At 42.0% G+C, this 17,768-nt stretch overlaps 1 protein-coding gene across 1 annotated transcript in view; it reads right to left on the reverse strand.

Annotated features, from left to right (window-relative positions):
* WDR47 (WD repeat domain 47) overlaps window positions 1-17,768 on the reverse strand; it is a 47,197-nt gene that overhangs the window by 22,145 nt on the left and 7,284 nt on the right. Inside the window, 3 exon segments of the mRNA XM_049765670.1 lie at window positions 6,488-6,611; window positions 12,577-13,379; window positions 15,851-15,935. Coding sequence (XP_049621627.1) covers window positions 6,488-6,611; window positions 12,577-13,379; window positions 15,851-15,935 — 1,012 coding nt within the window.

Here is a 17,768-nt window from a genome sequence, read left to right on the forward strand (position 1 = left end):
AAAAACCAAAAAAAAAATATAGAAATACAACAATACTGATAGGTCTTAATAGATATGCAAAAGTTATGACAAAAGGACCATTATGACGATAACAGTTGCAAATAATCACTCTGGAAAAGAACTAGGAATTGAAAGGAAGTAAAGTGATATGTATTGTACCACAGCGCCTAAAAGAAAAAAGACAATCCAGGACCAAAGGTGGCTGGTTCGAATCCCGATGTCCCATATGGTCCCCTGTGCCTGCTAGGAGCTATTTCTGAGCAGACAGCCAGGAGTAACCCCTGTGCACCGCCGGGTGTGGCCCAAAAACCAAAAAAAAAAAAAAAAAAAAAAAGAAAGAAGACAGAGAAAAGGTATAGGGAATTGAATCCCAGGTCAACTGTCTGCAAGGCAAACACCTCATCTACAATATACCATAGCTCTGGTCTTTAGTGGTGTCTTTAAGAGCTAAACATAGAGATAAATCGATTCCCAACACCCCATGTGGTCTCCACTGTCAGTCAGGAGTAGCCAGTGCACATAGCTAAGAGTAAACCAAGACTAAAAGTGCTTATGCTATCGGATATGATCCAGAATCACAAGCTAAACATACCATATGAGCCAGAATTTCCTTGACTCAGGATGCATCCACAAACATATATAGAAGTTGATTGGTTCTAGACCGCAGTGAACATGAGCCATGAAATAGCTCCAGAGTCCAATTCCTCAGGCCGTCTTTCTTTGCCAACACTAAAATTAACTGTCTACATCCTGTATGTTTACTAAATAGCTGTCTTTTTGTTTTTGTTTTGTTTTGTTTTGGGGCCACACCCCATGGTGCTCAGGGGTTACTCCTGGCTGTCTGCTCAGAAATAGCTCCTGGCAGGCACGGGGGACTATATGGGACACTGGGATTCGAACCAACCACCTTTGGTCCTGGATCAGCTGCTTGCAAGGCAAACGCCGCTGTGCTATCTCTCCGGGCCCAAATAGCTGTCTTTCTAAGAATTGAGGATGTTGATACAATGTGTGTTAACACACATTTATTCCACTTATGAAAGGTTATGTGAAACCAGAGTTAAAATACTTTTTTGGAGGGCTGGAGCAATAGCACAGTGGATAGGGTGTTTGCTTTGCACATGGCTGACCCAGGTTCAGTCCTTGGCATCCCATATGGTCCCCCGAGCCTGCCACGACGGATTTCTGAGTACAGAGCAGGAGTAACCTCTGAGCACTACGAATGTTTTTGTGTTTTAGAAATAGATGCCAAGATGTGGTATCACTGGGTAGTACGGAAGCCTTTCCTATTTTTTGCAAAGATCTCCAGATTAAAAACCAGAAGACACTCCCACCAACAGCAGCACAACCATGCCAATACTGTTTATATCCAGATTTTTTGATATGTGCTAATTCTCAGTGGCATGTGATACTATAATGATGTTGCTCTGACTTATATATCCCTAATCATGAGTGACAATAATCACTTTTTCATATGCCTCCTGGTCATCAATATATCCTCTCTTCATTTTTAGATGCTTTCACTGAATTTGTTATTGTTGAGTTCTGTGGTTGATTTATACACTGATTTTGAATATGAGCTCTTTATCTAGTATACTATTGCAAATATTTTCTCCCATTCAGTAGGGTGTCTTTCTATTGCAGACTGAATTTCTTTTGTTGTACAGAAGTTTTTAATTTGATATGGCCCTGTTTATTTTTGTTGTCTTTGCCTCTGTGGTCATATCTTGTTGAAGATACCTCTATGGTCAATTTCCTGGAGAGTTCTGATGTTTTCTTCAATGTATTTAAATATTTTGGTTTAATCCCAAGGTCTTTAATCCACTGGCTCTTTGTTTAGGAGTGACATCTGGAGGTTCACAGAGTACCATATGCAGTGCCAGGGATTTAAAGATTTAAACTGAGGTCTTAAACTAAATTGGTGATATGCAAGGAAAGCACCTTAAGCCTGTGCTATTTCTTCAGTCCTGTTTTGAATTTTTTTTTTTCCTTGATAGAGGGGAGAACGTCATTCTTGCATCTTCATAATTTGGTGTGCCAATATATTTTTTTAAAGATTGTGATTACAGTAGGTGGGGTATAGTCTATATGCAGGGTACTGACCCTGCATATAGTCAACCCAGGTTCAAATCCTAAGACCCCATAAGGTCCCCTAAGTCCTGCCAGGACGACCCCTGAGCACAAACAACAACTATACCAAGCACAGCTGGGTATAGCTCAAAAGAAGAGAAAAACATTGCACCCCATATGGTCCATTAAGAATTGCCAGGAGGGGCCGGAGAGATAGCATGGAGGTAAGGCGTTTGCCTTTCATGCAGGAGGTCATCAGTTCGAATCCTGGTGTCCCATATGGTCCCCCGTGCCTGCCAGGAGCAATTTCTGAGCCTGGAGCCAGGAATAACCCCTGAGCACTGCCGGGTGTGACCCAAAAACCACAAAAAAAAAAAAAAAAAAAAAGAATTGCCAGAAGTGGGGGCTGGAGAGATATCATGGAGGTAAGGCGTTTGCCTTTCATGCAGAAGATCATTAGTTCGAATCCCGGCATCCCACATGGTCCCCCAAGCCTGCCAGGAGTAACCCCTGAGCACTGCCAGGTGTGATCCAAAACCTAACGCCCCCCCCCAAAAAAAAAAAGAATTGCCAGGAGTGGGATCGGAGAGATAGCATGGAGGTAAGGTGTTTGCCTTGCATGCAGAAGTACAGTTTTCAAATCCCGGCATCCCATATGGTCCCCTGAGCCTGTCAGGAGTGATTTCTGAGCGTAGAGCCAGGAGGAACCCGAGTGCTGCCGGGTGTGACCCAAAAACAACAACAACAACAACAACAAAATTGGGGCCAGAGAGACAGCATGGAGGTAAGGTGTTTGCCTTTCATGCAGAAGATCATTGGTTTGAATCCTGGCATCCCATTTGGTCCCCTGAGCCTGCCAGGAGCAATTTCTGAGCATAGAGCCAGGAGTAACTTCTGAGCGCTGCCAGGTGTGACCCAAAAACCAAAAACCAAAAAAAAAAAAAGAATTTCCAGGAGTCATCCATGAGCACAGAAGTAAAACCCTGAACACTGCCAGGTGTGGCCCTCAAGGGAAAACAATACTTTCATAAGTGGCATACTATAAGAAAAAATTTATATACTTCTTCACAATATAACCTCTTTTTCTTTATATATATATTTATTTTGTTTTTGTTTTTGGTTTTTCTTTTTTCTTTTTTTATTTATTTTTTGGTTTTTGGGTCACACTCGGCAGTGCTTAGAAATCACTCCTGGGAGGCTGGGTAGGTGGCGCTGGAGGTAAGGTGTCTGCCTTGCAAGCGCTAGCCAAGGAAGGACCGCGGTTCGATCCCCCAGCATCCCATATGGTCCCCCCAAGCCAGGGGCGATTTCTGAGCACATAGCCAGGAGTAACCCCTGAGCGTCAAACGGGTGTGGCCCAAAAACCAAAAAAAAAAAAAAAAGAAAAAAGAAATCACTCCTGGTTGGGCCCGGAGAGATAGCATAGCGGTGTTTGCCTTGCAAGCAGCCCATCCAGGACCTAAGGTGGTTGGTTCGAATCCCGGTGTCCCATATGGTCCCCCGTGCCTGCCAGGAGCTATTTCTGAGCAGACAGCCAGGAGTAACCACTGAGCACCACCAGGTGTGGCCCCCCAAAAAAAAAAAATAGAAATAACTCCTGGCAGTCTCAGGAGACCATATGGGATGCGGGGATTTGAACCGCTGTCCTTCTGCATGCAAATCAAATGCTCTACCTTCAAGCTATCTCTCCAGCCCCTTCTTTATATTTTTATTTTGGGGCCACACCTGGGAACCCTCATTGATTACTCCTGGCTCAGCACTCAAATCACTCCTAGAAGGATGCAAGACAAATGCACTATTTGGTGTGCTATCGCTCTGACCCCCACTATATAATATTCTCAAAATAACAAAGGAAAAAAATCTGGAAATGTAATACTTAGATAAAAACATTATTCTAGATGGGGTTAGGGGAGATCCCATGTGGAAGGCCTTCTCCCTAACTTGGGTGCGCTGGGAGCCTATCAAGGCTCCCAGCCTTTCCCTCTTTTGCCCCCGGCCTCCAGGCCTTCTGGGGTGGCAGCCCAGGCAGCCAGACAAGGTGGGTGTGTGTGGGGGGGTCCCTCCTGGATGGGGTCCCAAGCTTTCCCCGCCCTTCCCTCAGCTCTAGGGAGGGAAGGGCACAGGGCGTAGGGCGGGCAGATCCTGCCTTCCGGCTCTCTCTCTATCCTCTCTTGAGCTGGAGGCTAGCTCTAGCCGGCATGGGGTTGGGGGAGACCCCATGTGGAAGGCGTTCTCCCTAACTTGGGTGTGCTGGGAGCCTTGATAGGCTCCCAGCCTTCCCCTCTTCTGCCCCCGGCCTCCAGGCCTTCTGGGGTGGCAGCCCAGGTGGCCAGAAATGGTTGGTCCTAACTTGGGGTGTGCTGAGATTTGCTTGTTTGCGCTAAGTTTGTCACTGGCAATTTCTGACCACTCTGCATATGGAAAACCATATTAAGAGTATTCCTTATCTTTATGTTATGTTTTGCGTATCCAGAATGTCCATTTTGTATTCTGCCCTTTTCCATACCCCTTCAAAGCTCATTTTTACTCCTTAACTCTCTCACCCAAACATCATTAACCCACATTACTCTTTTAACTTCAGTATTGCACAATCCTAATCACAGACCTAAGCCGTGCATTGTGTGTAACAACCCTGAACTGTTTCAAAAGACATAAAATGGACACGTATGTCTTTAAAATACTTTGTTTTTCCCTGACAACTATAAGTCTTACTAAATATTCTCTTATACAATGACGATTCTAACCACTTTTTATCTTCTCTTTATGAGCTGTTCAACAAGGAATTTTGGTGAAAGAGTCCCCCAGTTTAATGCTTATGATTGAATGCTTATGAATGTCATGGGATTATTGGACTTGTTCTTATGTCCCCCATATGCACCAATAACGCCACATGGCATTGCTCCTTTTTTGCATAGGCACATTAAAATGAGAAAATACTATACATACAAATAAGATCCTATCTAATAGAGATTGGAATACACAAATCTTGTAGTGCAAAGGGACCTTACACCCTGAACATTGACATAATGACCTGGCACAGACCTCAGAAGAAAGGGCATTTTCCATTCACCCCTGAACCAGGGAAGCCATCCATGAAACATACAGGTTTGTCTATAACATCACCTGGAAGCAATCCTCTACCACGGAAGACCCTACCACTGCTCAGACATCGACCTGCTCAAAAGAGACTTCCCTTAACACTGAGAAGACTTAACAACAACGACCTGCTTACAGGACAGGGCTTCCTGCATTGCCCTTTAATGGTGAGGTGAAACGAGAAGACGCTCCACATCATGACTTCAATGTAGGATATGCAGATTCCAGGATCTTTAATACAGAAACATGATACCAACAACAAAGACTGTGAAAAGTGTGTTGGCACTACGGACAATGTCTTGAATTGGACGATAACTTGCCTGGAGCCTAGAGTTGGTCTTATAACAGGAAACTTCAGGGGTAGGATCTCTTTGTATTTAGGCCAAGGTTATTCCTTTCCATGCCTCTCATATTTTGGTGGGCCTATGCAAACAACAATTGCCACTCTAACACCGTTTTTACTGTGCTCCTTTGACTCTAATCCTTAAAAAAAAAAAACACTTAAAATTTGAGGTTAACTTAAGCTAATATGCATGTACATGGAAATGTAAAATATACTATACCTCTAATGTTTAAGGAATTACATAAGTTTTATGGCTTTAGATTGCCTGTGTGCTGTTAAGAAATATTATAATGTGTTACAATCTGGGGACTTGAGGAACAAAGTAATTGTACATGGATTCTGTTTTATTTATCTTAACGTTCTTTGGCTGAAAGTTCAAAGATAAGATATCAGCAAGAGGAATTCTTCTGAGAATTATGTTATGGGTGATTGTCCTTCCACTGTAACTTTACCTTGTCCTCTTTCTTTGCATCTTTGTTCTCATAATTCAAAATAAAAAAAATTTTTTAAAAACATTATTCTATATCGTAAGTATCATTAAATCTAATCAGAAATATCTAACTCAAAAATACAAGTTACATGGGGCTGGAGCAATAGCAATAGCGCGGCGGTAGGGCTTTTGCCTTGCACATGGCTGACCTGGGAGAGAGCCAGCGCAAAGTACAGAGCCAGAAGTAACCCCTGAGCACCACCAGGTGTGGCCCAAAAAATACCCAAAAATAAAAACAAAAAAAACAAGTCACTCACATTTAATGTGAGCTGAATTACTTGAGAACTAAAATGTAAGATTAATGTTATTTGTAGTATTTTAGATCATTAATAAATTCACCTGTTAAAAATGCTACACGTTATACAATTACCAAAAAACCACTCTATATTATTTAAGAAGAGAGAAAATGAACTACTAATGAATACTAGTATTCCAAATACTGTTATTCTCTTTAGATTAACTCTGAAAGACACTAGATAAAGCAAATATACCTCATTTTTTTCTTGCTTGGCTGGTCCTGAATCTTGTGTTCCATTTGCAGGTTCTTTTTCTGCAACTGAACTCTGGCCCAAGATTTCACTGTTAATAGGCTGCTGTGTCTCAACAGGTGTATCACTTATTCCCGTAAGATATACACCCATGAGTGCGCACACACAGACAAAAAAAAAGAAAGAAAGATGTCAGGGTACATGTATTTTAGTTAAAAGCATTTTAATTTAAAATAATGTTTTCCTAGGTGCTTATAAATGCTAAAAATGTATCTTAAGCATCAATAAATGGTTTTTCAATTATAATGTGCATATAAACAGAAAAGCACTGAATTATTAAGCAAGAAAGTAGCATGTTATGTATTAGAAGATGCAGGTTTGGGCCGGAGAGATAGCATGGGAGATAGGGCATTTGTCTTGCATATAGAAAGATGGTGGTTTGAATCCCGGCATCCCATGTGGTCCCCCGAGCCTGCCAGGAGCAATTTCTGAGCACAGAGCCAGGAGTAGCCGGGTGTGATCCAAAACAAAACAAAACATAAAAAATGTATCAGAGGGGCCAGAGTGATAGCACAGTGGTATTTGCCTTGCATGCTGCCAACCCGGGAAGAACCCGAGTTCGATCCCCGGCATCCCGTATGCCCCCCCCCAAGGCTGCCAGGAGTGATTTCTGAGCACAGAGTCAAGAGTAACCCCTGAGCACCACCAGGTGTGGACCCTCTGCCCAAAAAGGGAGGTATATCAGAAAGAGGAGAAAAGGGAAGTTGAGATCTACTTCAAATAACTAACTGCTGGAAAGTTCCCAAACCTGAAAAAGAAATTTAATCTACATACCCACAAACTCAATATAAATCTTTTCAAAGTAAAATGAAGTCTCAGATACATTATATAAGCATCAAAATTCAATGACTAGGTCAGGGAGATAGTTTCACAGGCTCAAGTACCTCTTTGCACCCAGAAGCCCTGTGTTTGACCCTGTACTACAGAGCCGCTCAACCACCACTAGGTGTGATCCAAACAAGTATTTAGGGTCTCTCATCAAAATACCAGACATAGTGTGAGCTCTATAACACCCCCAGAAAGGGATCCAGAGAGACAGTTCAGAGTTCATGCCCGGCATGTGCAGTCTTGAATCCAATCTCTGGCACCATGTGTCCCACACCCTAGTACTGCCAAGAGGAGCCCTGAAGACTCCTGAGCACCATTTGGTTGCCCTCATGGCCCTTAAGTGCTACTGGGTGGCTCATAACATCACTAAGTCTGAACAGTGGTGCAGCATCCAGCCTTAGTATGGAATCCTCTGGTTGACTAAACATCACTGGAATGGCCCCCGGAACTCCTGAGCCCTGACTGGAAGGTTCCCCCCAAAATTTTTAAAATATGGTATCTAGGGGCCAGGAAGGTGGCGCTAGAGATAAGGTGTCTGCCTTGTAAGCGCTACCAAGGAACGGACCGCGGTTCGATCCCCCGGCATCCCATATGGTCCCCCCAAGCCAGGGGCGATTTCTGAGCACATAGCCAGAAATAACCCCTGAGCGTCAAACGGGTGTGGCCCAAAAACCAAAAATAAATAAATAAATAAATAAAATAAAATAAAATAAAATAAAATAAAATAAAATATGGTATCTACATACTCCCTCTAGAGCAGGGGTCTCCGCAAACAGCAAACGGCCCTCTGTACAACACTTTGTGGCCCTGCCCTAGAGGAATCTTTTTTCTGTTTTGTTTTGTCTTAGTTGTTTGGGTCACACACCCCCAATGTTCAAGGCTTACTACTGACTTTGCACTCAAGGATCACCCCAACTTTGCCTCCTGCGGCCCACAGGTAAATTGAGTTTGAGACCCCTGCTCTAGATAATAGGAATATTATCCATACATTAAAAAAGAAAATTTATGGGGCCCAGAGAGATAGCACAGCAGCGTTTGCCTTGCAAGCAGCCGATCCAGGGCCAAAGGTGGTTGGTTCGAATCCCGGTGTCCCATATGGTCCCCTGTGCCTGCCAGGAACTATTTCTGAGCAGACAGCCAGGAGTAACCCCTGAGCACCGCCGGGTGTGACCCAAAAATAAAAAAAAAATTAAAAAAAAAAGAAAATTTATGATCATTTGTAACAGCTGGTGGACACGAGTACAGTGTGTAAAGCAAGTTATCAGAGGAAAGTGTAGGCTATAGCTTTTAGACAGACTTTTTTTTGTTTTTCTTTTGGGGGGGCCACAGCTGTTTGACGCTCAGGGGTTACTCTTGGCTATGTGCTCAGAAATCGCTCCTGTCTTGGGCTCAGAAATCGCTCCTGTCTTGGGCGGGACCATATGGGATGCAGGAGGATCGAACCACTGTCCATCCTAGGTTAGAACTTGCAAGAGCAGAAGCCTTATCTCTAAGGCCACCTCTCCAGCCCAAGTTTAGACAGACCTTTAAAATAATCAAATGGGGCTGGAGAGATAGCATGGAAGTAGGGCATTTGCCTTGCATGCAGAAGGACGGTGGTTCGAGTCAAATGGGCTGGAGATATAGTACAATAAATAGAGCTTGTGCCTTGCAAGCAACTGATGGGTAAATCCCCTGCATCCTATATGATCCCCTGAGCATCACCAGGAGTAATTTCTGTGTGCAGAGCCAGTAGTAGTAACCAACCACTGAGCAGGTATGACCCAAAAACAAACAAAAAAGTTTTTAGTTTAAAAGCCAAACATTTAAAAAAACAATAAAATGGTGGTTACCAGAAGATGGAATAAAATGGATGGTGTTCAAGGGTATATATGTAACTAGTAGTAAATAAACCATAGAGATAAGATGTTCAGTATAATGTATTACAAGATTACAATGTGATAAACATCACTGTAACATCAATATATAACAATACATAAATCAATTACTTAACGTAAGGTACTACTAAAAATTAAATTACCATATTTTTCTGATAATTTTATATAATATAGAAAATAAAATTCTTATACATAAGTATGATAACCAAGGAGATGAAAGGTCTGTATTATGAAATTTGTAAAAATATTTTTAAAAAATTAGAAAACATGGGGGCCGGGCGGTGGCGCTAAAGGTAAGGTGCCTGCCTTGCCTGCGCTAGCCTTGGACGGACTGCGGTTCGATCCCCCGGTGTCCCATATGGTCCCCCAAGCCAAGAGCAACTTCTGAGCGCATAGCCAGGAGTAACCCCTGAGCGTTACCGGGTGTGGCCCAAAAACCAAAAAAAAAAAAAAAAAAATTAGAAAACACAAGTAAATGAAAAGTTAGAAAACACAAGTAAATGGGAAAATATTTCATGATATTTAAGCACAGAAGAATTAACCAGTGAAATGGTCATATACCTAAAGCAATACATATTTAGCGAAATACCTATCAAAATCTCAATGACATGCTTTTTAGAAATTAAAGCAAAAATAATTATATTTGGAACTACAAAATGCTCTGCATAGTTACAATTAATAATTGTAATTACATAATTACAATCTTATTGAACAAAAAATGGGAGGTATCACGCTCCTTGACTTTAAAGTATGTAAGAGAACTGAGATTCTTATGGCCCCTGGTCAGAAGAGGGTTCCTTTCCCTTTAAGGGTGAAGATATCAGTTGCCAGACATCTACCCCTTGTAACTGCCACTGGAGGGCATACTAGGGGTTACCACCCTCTGCCCAAACCCTAAAATGAACTACTCCTGCTGAATGGTCATTGCCAAACTGCTGGAAAAACTTTGCCAACTCCCTGCTCTTGCTGCCTTTTGATGCCTCTATTTCTTTCCCTGGCTGACTCCATGCTCTGGGCCCCTTGGCTCTCTTTCTCCCTTTCTTGGTGACCTAGGAAGCTGACTGTAGCCTCCCTGCTTTGCCTCTCCCTCAGTAAAACCCTGTTTCTAAACCTCTCTTGTTGGGATTGTGACTGGCCACTGACAGTTGGGGACACTAACAAAAGTATACTACAAAGGATAAGTAATGAAAATAATACAGAAAAATAAACAGAGATCAACGAAACAGATTTGAGAGATCACAAATAAACACGTATATATACATATATATTTTAAACATGACTAAAGAGCAAAAATAATAGTCTCTTTAATAAATGAAGCTGAGAGGTCAGAGTGATAGTACAGTGGAAAGGACATTTGCCTACTCAGCCAAGTGGGTTTAATCCCCAGCGTCCTGTATGGTCCCCCAAGACCACCAGGAGTGATCCCTGAGCATTGCTAGGTGTGCCCTCCATCCCCCAAAATAAAAGAATTTGGAAATACTGCGCAGTCCACTGCAAATGAGTAAAATTAAACCACTATCACACAAAAATGATTCAAAAGTATTGAAGACTTAAATATCTATCCTGAAACTATGAAAGAAATGACTAAGTTCCTTAACGTAAGTTTTAGAAATGCTCTTAGGGATTCAACACCAATGGGTAAAGAGAAATAATAGCAAATATAAACAAAGTAGATTAAAACAAAGTAAAATGGTTCTGAAAATGGAAAACACTTTCATTAAAGTGAAGAAGCTTGAGCTAGAAAGACAGTACAACAGGTTAGAGTGATCCAGGTTCAATCCCCTGCACTACATGGTTCTCTGAGCACCACTGGGATCATTCCCCCCACCCCAGACTGGAGTCATAAGTAGCCCCTCAACACTATCATAGATAACCCAAAACCATAAACAGTAACAAAGAAAAGCTCTCTAACCAACAACTAAATAGAAAATATGTACAAATCATGTCTAACAATATCTCAAAATTAACAACAACTCATAAGGGGAGAAGAAAACAGTAATAGTATAGTGAGTAGGCAGCATGTTTTGCACAAAGCTGATCCAAGTTCAATTCTCTGCATCCCTTATTCCATATGATTCCCAGAGCTCCACAATGAAGCCCTGAACACTGCCAGGTGTGGCAAATAAAAACAAACAAAACACATAGACATACAATTTATCAAAGAAAACAGAGTGAGAGAACAGCAAGCAAGATTCTTGTTTTGTGCTTAGCCACTTAGGCTCAAACCTTGGCACCCAACATGGTCTCCTAAACACCATTAAGAGTGATCCCTGGGGCCCGGAGAGATAGCACAGCGGCATTTGCCTTGCAAGCAGCCGATCCAGGACCAAAGGTGGTTGGTTCGAATCCCGATGTCCCATATGGTCCCCCGTGCCTGCCAGGAGCTATTTCTGAGCAGACAGCCAGGAGTAACCCCTGAGCAACGCCGGGTGTGGCCCAAAAAACAAAACAAAAAAAAAGGGTGATCCCTGAACACATTAACAAAGTGTGGAATAAGCCCTGAGCACTGCGGAGTATGACCAAAACCCCAAAATAGATGATGTGCATTTCTGTAGTCCACATCACAATATAGGGTGTGTACATATTCTCCCCTCTGCCTCCTTCTGACTCCCTGTAACCTTTCTCTAAATAAAACGATTTTGAGGGGTTAAAAAAATAAACTATTTTATTCACTATCTGCCCTCTCCTAGAGTAAAGGTAACAAAATTTTGATAGTATTATGCTGAATGAAATTAATCAAAAACATGATTTTCATTCATATGTGGGATAAAGAAAATATACAAAATATACAAAAATGAGATCAACTCAGTGATGTTATAAAAAATAAGGGGGGGGGGGGCGGCGGAGAGATAGCACAGCAGTGTTTGCCTTGCAAGCAGCCAATCCAGGACCTAAGGTGGTTGGTTCGAATCCCAGCATCCCATATGGTCCCCTGTGCCTACCAGGAGCTATTTCTGAGCAGATAGCCAAGAGTAACCCCCTGAGCACCGCCAGGTATGGCCCAAAAACCAAAAATATAAAATAAAATAAAAAGGGAAAGGTGGCTAGGTAGGTAAGTCAGATAAAGGTGGATGTGGATGTGATAATATAAGAGATAAGGTGCATGCCTTGTATGCTGCTGACCCCAATTAGAATCCCAGCACCATACACAATCCACCAAGCATAGGCAGGAGTAAACCTGAAGCACATGTGGGTGTGGACCATAATAACTCAAATATAAAAATTAAAGAGCCTACAACATTAAGAAAATAAATATGTCAATTAAATTATCTTGATAAGTATTTCCAAATTTTGGTGATTTCCTGATTTTTGTTAGCAAATACTTACCGTTCGGGGGATTCTTCATAAATACTGTGGCATTCTGTATTCTCAAGCATGAGACTTCTACTGAGGTTCTGTACCCCAGGATAATGGAAATTAGCAAACGAATGGGACATTGGAGAAGTCTTATTCCCAAGGTCTGATATTCTCTTATCGTGACTGGTGAGTCCGCAGGTGAGGCCATCTAAAGCAGGATTCAGAGACCGGGTCATATAAGCATCCGCTGACTGTGGCCTTCTCATCGGAGATGATGGATAGGGAGAAAGTTTGCTGATGAGCGGAGTCAAAAGATCCGCATATGCAGCTTTTGTGGGCTTCAGAAGCTTGTCAACATGAATATTAAGCATTTTTTGTTCAAAAGCACAAGAGAAGACAGAAGATGGGAGATTCTGAAGCCATGACAATAAGCTCAGATCCAAATCATCGCAACCATTGCCACATAAGAGATCAATACCGAGAAGCACTTCACTCTCTGTAATTTCTTCTCCAGTTGCTTTACTCTGACAAAATTCTACACAGCATTCATAGAGAAGGCCCTTCATTACAAGCTGAAACAAACGATTGTTACTTGCTTTAAAGCCAGCTTCACTGAGTTTCCTATCGGCGGGAATGAATTCTGCAACCATGACACAAGCCTCTTCAAAACAGTGAACTCGGGCGGTGCTGGGATTCCAGTCCTTAAATTCAGCATGATTGGTAAGACGAGGCAAAGTCAAAAGCAAACAGAGCTTGCTATAATCGTCTTTAGAAGGACAGTACTCTTCCAGGGCATGTAAACATTGCACAGCTTCCTGCATAGTGAATTCCAGCTGTAAAAAAAAAACCAAAAACAAAAACATGTAATCACTACACAGAAATGTGGTGAAAAATAAATCTAAGCTTATCTTACTGAAGGACATATTACAAACTGTTAAAGAATAAACTCATATAAACCCCCCCCCCTACTGCTCAATTTGACTGGCTTAACAAAAAAATAAAGAATAAACTCAAGAAAGAATCAAGAAAATTTATTGAGGCCAGAGCAATGGCACAAGCGGTAAGGCGTTTGCCTTGCACACGGCTAACCTAGACGAACCGCAGTTCGATCCCCTGGCATCCCATATGGTCCCCCAAGCCAGGAGCAATTTCTGAGCACAAAGTCAGGAGTAACTCCTGAGTATCACCAGATGTGGCCCAAAATGCCAAAAAAAAAAAAGGAAATTTATTGGTCACGTAACAACTTTCAAGTTAGAAATAAAAATTAACCACTATCTATATAGGATTCTGTAATGCCGCAAAACACGTCTCAAACTCAAAAAAAAAAATTAACAACTATCATGACAATGGTAGTGAGAGAGAGGAGTAGACTGCCTGCCTCAAATACGGGCAGGGGTGGGGGAGGAGGGAGATGAGGGGCATTGATGGTGGGAAATTTGCACTGGTGAAGGGGGTTGTTCTTTTTATGACTGAAAAATATTAACATGTCTGTAACCATGGTGCTTAAATAAAGACACTAAAAAATATATAGTTTTGGGGCCGGGCGGTGGCGCTGGAGGTAAGGTGCCTGCCTTGCCTGCGCTAGCCTAGGACGGACCGCGGTTCGATCCCCCGGCGTCCCATATGGTCCCCCAAGAAGCCAGGAGCAACTTCTGAGCGCATAGCCAGGAGTAACCCCTGAGCGTCACAGGGTGTGGCCCAAAAACCAAAAAAAAAAAAAAAAAAAAAATAAAAAAAAAAATATAGTTTTCATTAAAACAAAAATATTAAATGATTTAATTAGTACATTAAGTTTATATAAACATATTTATATATATAAACTTTCTCGGGGCTAGAGATAGTAGAGGATAGGATGCTGGCTGAGCATGTATTATACCCAGCTTCGATCCCCAGCACCCCACCCCATATGGTCCCCTAAGCCTGCCAGGAGTGATCCCTGAATAAGTCCTGAGCACACCTGGGTATGGCCCTCCAAACAAACAAAAACATTTAGAGCCAGGGAAGATATTTCAAAGAACAAAAATATGTTCTTTGTATGTAGCGGCCCTGGAAAACCCTGGGGATGGAAGTCACTTGGTCCCCGAACACTACTTGGCATGCTCACACATCTTCCTCTAAAAAAAGTATTCATGCAGCTAAAGAGATAATACAGTGTAGGGTACCTGCCTTAAACCAGATAAGCAAGGTTTGATCCCCGGCACCACACATGGCCTCCCAACCCTTGGCAGGAGAAATCCCTGAACAGAGAGCAAGAGTAAACTCTGAATACTGTCAGCTATGACCCAAAAGCAAGAAAACAAATAAGTGTTCTTTCTAGAACTGGAAATGTGACTCAAAGGAAGAGTACATGCCTCCTGTACATAAAACTCTGGATTTGATGCCTGGCACCACAAACACCCTACAAAAACAGTTCTGAGAAACTGTTCAAAAAGCTGAGCATGGGGGGCCAGAAAGATAGCACAGTGGTAGGGCATTTGCCTTGCACACAGCCAACCCAGGAAAGACAGTGATTAGAATCCCGGCATCCCATATGGTCCCCCGAACCTCCCAGGAGCGACTTCTGAGTGCAGAGCCAGGAGTAACCCCTGAGCAGCCAGGTGTGACCCAAAAATAAACAAAGATAAACAAACAAAAATGTTGAACATGGGGTCAAAGCTATAGTACAGTGGATAGGGCATGTACCTTGAAAACAGCCAACCTGGGTTTAATTCTCAAGACCCCATATCGTCCATTGAGCCCCACCAGGAGTGATTCCTGTGTGCAAAGCCAGGAATAATTCCTGAGCATTGCAATGTGTGCTCCCAAAAACAAAAACAAAGAAAAGTTGAGGAGAGTTTTTATATACAGCTCATAAAACTGGAAGATGAGGGTAGGAGTTGATCCCTAGTATCCCATATGATTTTCACAAGCCTACCAGGAATAATTCTTTTTTTTTTTTTTTTTGGTTTTTGGGCCAACACCCGGCAGTGCTCAGGGGTTACTCCTGGCTGTCTGCTCAGAAATAGCTCCTGGCAGGCACGGGGACCATATGGGACACCGGGATTCGAACCAACCACCTTTGGTGCTGGATCGGCTGCTTGCAAGGCAAATGCCGCTGTGCTATCTCTCCGGGCCCCAGGAATAATTCTTAAGTGCAGGACCAGAAATAACAACTGAGGACATCAGAGTGTGACGCCGGCCTCCCATCCCCCAAAAAAACCACCAATGTTTGAAAGCTCACGAAACTTGTCTATTCTGTCAGTGAATAGAATACTTATGACTGAAACAATACTAGGGCGCAAACCTTGAGGAATAAAAATCTTACATGCTGGGGCTCATCTTCTGCTGACATTGCATTGTTAACACACAAAGCCTCCAAAAACTTCTGCTTCAGGATGATATAACGAAACCTACAAAAAATAATGAAATGTTAAAAGTGATTAAAAAGCTAAGCAAGAGCAATGTAAAAGGCTAGAAACAAACTCAAGTACCAGAAGCAAAACAGGCTAAGGTTTTCTTAGAGGCTTACTTTTTTTTGTTGTTGTTTTTGGGCCACACCTGACAGTGCTCAGGGGTTACTCTTGGCTATCTGCTCAGAAATAGCTCCTGGCAGGCTCGGGGGACCATATGAGACGCTGGGATTCAAACCAACCACATTAGGTCCTGGGTCGGCTGCTTGCAAGACAAACGCCGTTGTGCTATCTCGCCGGCCCCAGAGGCTTACTTTTATAATTTTTTTTTATTTAGTTGACTTTTGGTCATGAAATATTCTAATACTCCACCAAGTTTCCCAGTTACTGTCTCTTCATCCCATATCCCCCATCTGCCTCTATGGCAAACACTTCTTTTTCTCTTTTTTTTCCTTTTTGAGGATTTTTTTTGAAAAATTGCTTTTTTTGAGCCCTAGGAATGGTTCATAGTTGATGCATTTTCTTTAAATTAAATTAAATTAAAAATTAAAAAAATAATTTAAAAAAAGCTCAACAAGCAACCCCGGGCACTAGAATAAAAAATTACCTGAAGCAGGGAGAATGAAAGGGAAAAAGACTAGTTTAGAAAAGACAAGGAAAAAAAAAAAAAGAAAGAAAAGACAAGGAAAGACCAGAGTACTGACCCAGATCCAAAAATATTTTGGATCATAAATGGTCCCATGAGCCCATCAGGAGTTAGCTCTAAGCACAGAGCCAAGAGTAAGTCCTGAGTACTGATGGGTATGGCCCAAAAGCCAAAAACCAAAAAAAAAAAAAAATAATAATAATAATAATAATAATAATTAAAGAAAAAAAGACATGGAGACAGAATACAGTTGTGGAAATTTCAGAGAGAAGGGGGCGGTCATAACTTTACACCCTGGTGAAGGAAAGAAGACCCTCTAGAGGTGGATGTGGTCTTGGAACAAAATAAGCATCAATCAGTCATCAATAGTATTGTAAATCATGGCACAATAAAAATGGGAAACCCAGTAAACTATCACTCATACCTGAGGTAATGGTCTATTATCAAAAAGAATGAAAACATGTATTAGGAAGGGTAAAGAGAAAAGGTAATTAATACATTGCTGTTAGAAACCTTATATTTTTTATGGGGCCGGAGAGATAGCATGGAGGTAAAACGTTTGTCTTGCATGCAGAAGGTCATTGGTTAAAATCCTGGCATGACATCGGTCCCCCGAGCCTGCAAGAAACAATTTCTGAGCGTAGAGCCAGGAGTAATCCCTGAACGCTGCAGGGTGTAAACCAAAAAAACACCAATTTTTTTTTTTTTAATGTTTCTACATTAAAAAAAAGCAAAGGAACAAGCCAAGAACCTGGAGATGAAATTTAGGGTTATTCCTAGCCAAATGTTGCTAGGAATTTAAACTGGTCAAACCAATATAGAAAACTGTGGAGGGCTGAAGCAATAGCACAGCAGTAAGTCTTTTTGCCTTGCATGCGGCTGACCCAAGATGGACCCAGGTTTGATACCTGGCATCCTTGATTCTTGAGCCTGCCAGGAGCAATTTCTGAGTACAGAGCCAGGAGTAATTCCTGAATGCCATCGGGTGTGGCCCAAAAACCAAAACAAACAAACAAACAAAAACTATATGGAGTTCATTAAAAATCCAAAAATGAAAATACCAGATATAAAAGATAGCTAAAAGGGCTGGACTTTTTTTTTTTTTTTTTTTTTGGTTTTTGGCTTTTGGGTCACACCCGGCTGCACTCAGGGATTACTCCTGGCTCTATGCTCAGAAATCACTCCTG

The sequence above is a fragment of the Suncus etruscus genome, chromosome 19 (genome assembly GCF_024139225.1).
Source record: "Suncus etruscus isolate mSunEtr1 chromosome 19, mSunEtr1.pri.cur, whole genome shotgun sequence".
Lineage (NCBI taxonomy): Eukaryota > Metazoa > Chordata > Mammalia > Eulipotyphla > Soricidae > Suncus > Suncus etruscus.